Consider the following 4,842-nt stretch of genomic DNA (forward strand, 5'->3'; position numbering starts at 1 on the left):
TTTCCATGTTTTCGGAATTTTGTTATTTCTGATGCAGTTGTTGATTTCAGTAAGGATGAGTTTGTGGGTTTCTTCGGTTAAGCTTTTCAGGAGTTTTGCCTTTATTTTTTCTTTTCCCGGTGCTGTGTTTTTGATATGTGATAGGGCTTCATCGTACTCTGTGTCTGTGATTAGTTTGTAAGTATATTTTGGTGAGTTGTTAAAGTAGTTCAAGTACCAGTCATTGATCATGTTCCAGTTGTCATTGTCGAAGTTAGGGTTTGTCGATATGCTGAAGGCCTTTTGATAGTGAACTGAGAGAATATCGATCATTTGCATAATTCCCTGAATACAATCGCATTAGAATCTAGGTTGTCAAAGTTGTGCCCAGCCATTCGGGCAAGACACTGGCTTGGACGCAAAAACCATTGGCTATTGACCAATTTTTGTCAAGAAATCAGTGTCGTGTCCGGAGCACTGGGCCCAGCAATCTCCTTGGAATCTAATGGTTTTGAAGTGGTGCGAACGTAACGACACTGGCTTGGACGCGAAAACCATCTAAACATAACGATTGCTCAATTTGTGTCAAGAAATCCATGTCGCTGTGCTCGAAGGGCTCGGCACAACAAACACATTGAAATATAAAGGAATGTGAAAGTTGTACCGATCACTTCAAGCACGACACTTTTTTGAAAATAAATGACCAAACGGCATGTTTTTGCAAGATTTTTGCGTCCAAAGCAGTGTGATACAATTGGAATATAAATGAACGAACCCGTCGGGCACGACACTGCTTGTGGCAGCAAATTCCCGAGCCATGAAATTGCTGTGATTCTATATCTCCTGTTGATAAAACAAATATTTTTTAAATGAAATCCATCGCGTTATTTAAAGAGCGCGAACTCTGCAAGCTCATCAAGACATTATTAAATTGTAACAGATTGTGTTCTAATTCGAACAGAGTATGAGCATATTTATAACACACGTGATGTCTTTATTTTATAAACCCACATTTATTCTCATAAATTGTCCGCATATAAAATTAAAATATTGCTAGTTAAATAGCAATAAAAAAGTATTCTTTTAATGTACAAGAACTGGTCGATTTAGACAATGTATAAAGATATTTGAGAACCTTCTTTTTCAACACATGCAACTGGGCAAAAAACGAGAGCGACTGATCAAAAATAGGAATTTTCTTAATATCAAAAGAAATAAGTTTACTGCACTACATATGAGTTCCACAAAATACAAGACAAGGACAAATAGCATCATGTAAAAGACTAAACTCACTCATAAAGCAAATATGTATGTAGAAATGAAGAAATTAATGAACTGGCTAAATTCCAAATATTTTCCAATACTTACTGGTGACTATTTCTGTAATTTCCGGTTGCTATATTTCGATCAAGCTTGTTCTGATCTTCACTAACTTCGATATTCCAGTTGTTCAAACCGTTCAAATTAGTGCATGCACGATGTGTGACTCTAGAAAAATTAGACACATATTTTCAATTATTGGCAATTCAATTATTAAGAATATATGATATCTTTCAACTTACACGATAGATCTATCAGTTTAGATTGTGATCACATTCAAATTTACGGACAGTAAAAATGTTGAAAAATATCAATAAAAACATTGAGTATTTTGTATATCAATTATAAGAACTAATTCGGATTATGATACTTACTCTGGATCTTCAAAATATACTTTTGCTAAAGTACTATCTTCTGCAGGTACGTATATTTTTTTAATTGTCCCAAACTGTCCAAATGCTTCTCTTAATGTAGCCTGCCAAACACACGAAAGTTAATGCAACAAAAAAAAATTCTTGAAAAGAGTTGCAATACGCATACTAAATTAGTCCGAAAAATTATTACTGTATATTTTCTACAATATTTGTTAAATATATTAACTATTTAGTGATGTTGTTAATATACAGGGATTCGTTAAATATCAAGTAAATGCGGAATTCAGTAAATATTTTGCTCGTTTCATGGCTACAAATGTGCAATTAAATTGCACATTTTAATTTCTTTAAAATGTTATAACAAGAGATTGTTCTAATTAGGAATTACTTATATTGATATTACTGAAAAACGTACAGTGGATATTCCCACATTCACTTGGCATGCCCATATCTCAGATTCCACGGCATAATATGTCTTAAATTTGAGGAAAAATTGCAGCAGCCTGTAGATCGCAACCAACAGGTTTTACCAATGTTTATGTGGATTTTAGCCAGAAAATGAGCTAAGTATTCATCCCCTTCCGCATATAAATGCTATTTAGCATGCACATAAAATACCACTGATCTTTAAGAATATACTATAGTTTTAAGCGCTATGGATGAAAACAATCTTACTCGATGTATATCTTCTCCATGTGGGGAAGTTACAGAAGCGAACACAAAACTCCTACAAAAAAGCTTGGTATCAGAAACAATATAAACATTACTTAGAGAAAAACAGAATAAAGTATCGAAAACCAATTTAGAATTATTAGGTATCGTTCAGTCTTTATTGATTAATAATTAATGTTTTCGAAACGAAATTCAATTAACATTAGGTCTGCGAATAATGATACCGATATTTTACCATAAAAATATAATTTTGATGATCATTTAGATTTGGTTTTAAAAAGAAACATACAGTTAATTATGCTATGGGAATGTTTTGCAGTCGTTTCGAACTGTCCTGCAACATTTGCTCTTCTTGAATTGCATGGGCATTCTTTATGCGTCATATTTAATATGCCCTATTGAACAGAGTCGTTCGTAAAGAGTGTGTTGTGTGCTGCAGTCTGAACTAGTTAAATTTCAGGTAGATTGAAAATGAGCCCGAAGAAGTTGCCCAGTAACAACCCTTAACATGCAAGTTTTGATGTTCAACTTTGTCAGATAAGTAACTTGAACATCTAGTCTATATAACTGACCCAAGCTAACTTAAATAATAATTTTGGTTAAAGGCTTCAAGACGCAGCTGAAATGAAGGGAATATGATGCCCGAAGCTGATACATATCTTAGAAAGGACCGAGGCTTGAAAACTGCCGGTCGAAAACAGATATTTTTTAATATAAGAAATGTTGAAAGATATCGAAAGAGGTTCTTTTAACATCATGATAAACTTAGGAATGTGGGAAATTCCTTATCACGTTTTCAATACATACGATTACTTTGACTATAACAAGCCTATTGAATATAAAACGGTAATATAGGACTTCCTATAAATAAATAGTAATAATTTCCTGAAAACCTAAAAATTCATAGAAAATAAGCTTGATTATTTGCAACGGTTATTGTTAAAAATAGCATTTGAGTTATTTAAACTATGAAGAAATTCTATGAAGCGAATCAACTAATTACAAAACTTACTTCTTTCTGTCCATAACTTTCCTATTCTTCAACAACTTAATTTTTTATACAATTTAGAAACTATTGTGGCATTTTCCAAAACACGTTTATAGATAGGGAACTGATGCTGCACGCCTCGATTGGAAAAACAAGCGAAGAGCAAAATGAAGCAGAAAACAAAACTTGATTATTGTTATAAGGTTAAGTGCAGATTCTAGAAACACACCTCATTTTTACACAAAATTAAACATATTCTTAACAAGTTAAAACTAATTTTTAATAAAGGAACACAATCAACTGAAAGCAACTCAAATAACAATGTAACTTTCTATATCTGTGCTTTGTTAAGTTCGTGTATAGACATTTAATCTGCGCACTTAAACACACATGCGGTGAGCAGCCACACTTATAGTTGCTTGCAAATGGCCATAAGTGTGCGTTCGCGCTCAGTTTGGAAGGATGTTAATAGCAGCATAAAATTGTGCTAAATAAAACAATTCAAATGATTATTGTTTAAATGGGTACAAATAAACTAATTGTCGACTCAAAATTGTCAAATGTATTATTGTATAAAATATTTATTACAAAAATCATTACGAAAAAAAATTATGAATTTTAGCTGGTTTTCTCTACAACGTTTTATAACATTAATTTCAAAAATTTGGTAAAAAACGACAAATATTTTATTTACAAAATTAATTTTAGTAACTTTGTTATGTGTTTTTTGTAGCATTTTAGGAGAAAAGAAATTCTTGTTGAATCACGTCCTTTGTTGAGTCCAATTTGCAATTCTTGCAATTCTGAAAAATCGTTTGTGGTTTTCCAATGTGACTTTTTTATAAGAAAATATGAAATGATGTAAATCCGAGTTGGATGATTTAATATTTTTTGGTCTACTGTAAATTTATTAGTTTTAAGTAAGAAAGCATTGAAAGTCATATAAATAACGCAAAATTCAGGGAGTGCGGTCCATCGAAACCACACGAAGCATTGCTTCCCTTAGAAAAATCATTATACGTATATATTATACATACATATATGTATTATAGTATAATATTTTATTTTATTTCGTATTATTAACATTCGGTCGACGTTTCATAACAAAATAGACAATACGGCTCCAATCTTTCCAAGGGTCGTAAGCATCATTGGAAGTTAAATACAAGAAGGAAGAAACAATGGATATGGTATGTGTCAAATATGAGACAAATCGTGGGGGTAGAACGAAATATAGTGGAAGATATCAAATATTGTATGCGACAAATAATATGGCACACCACCATATCTACTACACACCATAAAAAACTTATTAGAAAACAGACAACTACAAGTACGAATTGACAACACACTCTCCTTTTCTTTTTCCCCTAAACAAGGACTCCCTCAAGGATCCCCGTTCTCACCCTTTCTATACAGTATATACTGCCATGACATATACAATTACAACTTACCAGACAAAAATCAAATCGACAGAACGGCATACATATTACAATACGCTGACGACAC

The 4,842-nt window shown here is 32.5% G+C and overlaps 1 protein-coding gene and 1 long non-coding RNA gene across 5 annotated transcripts in view; one reads left to right on the plus strand and one right to left on the minus strand.

Moving 5' to 3' along the window:
- Positions 1-4,842, minus strand: part of LOC109536872 (tudor domain-containing protein 1) — a 64,686-nt gene that overhangs the window by 8,597 nt on the left and 51,247 nt on the right. For 2 of the 4 annotated variants that reach the window (XM_048667566.1, XM_048667567.1), the window contains exons 3-5: positions 2,349-2,400; positions 1,674-1,774; positions 1,348-1,467 (exon numbers count right to left, since the gene is read on the minus strand). In XM_048667566.1, the coding sequence (XP_048523523.1) occupies positions 1,348-1,467; positions 1,674-1,774; positions 2,349-2,400 (273 nt within the window). Of the gene's footprint in view, positions 1-1,347; positions 1,468-1,673; positions 1,775-2,348; positions 2,401-3,357; positions 3,694-4,842 lie in introns of those variants that run through there. The other 2 variants (XM_019903314.2, XM_048667568.1) reach the window with 2 other exon arrangements.
- On the plus strand, positions 1,774-4,836 carry LOC125504898. Its single transcript, XR_007281785.1, has 2 exons — positions 1,774-2,886; positions 2,951-4,836. It is a non-coding gene; the product is annotated as an uncharacterized LOC125504898 (long non-coding RNA).

The sequence above is a fragment of the Dendroctonus ponderosae genome, unplaced genomic scaffold (genome assembly GCF_020466585.1).
Source record: "Dendroctonus ponderosae isolate FM_Combo_2020 unplaced genomic scaffold, Dpon_F_20191213v2 Dpon_F_20191213_6, whole genome shotgun sequence".
Lineage (NCBI taxonomy): Eukaryota > Metazoa > Arthropoda > Insecta > Coleoptera > Curculionidae > Dendroctonus > Dendroctonus ponderosae.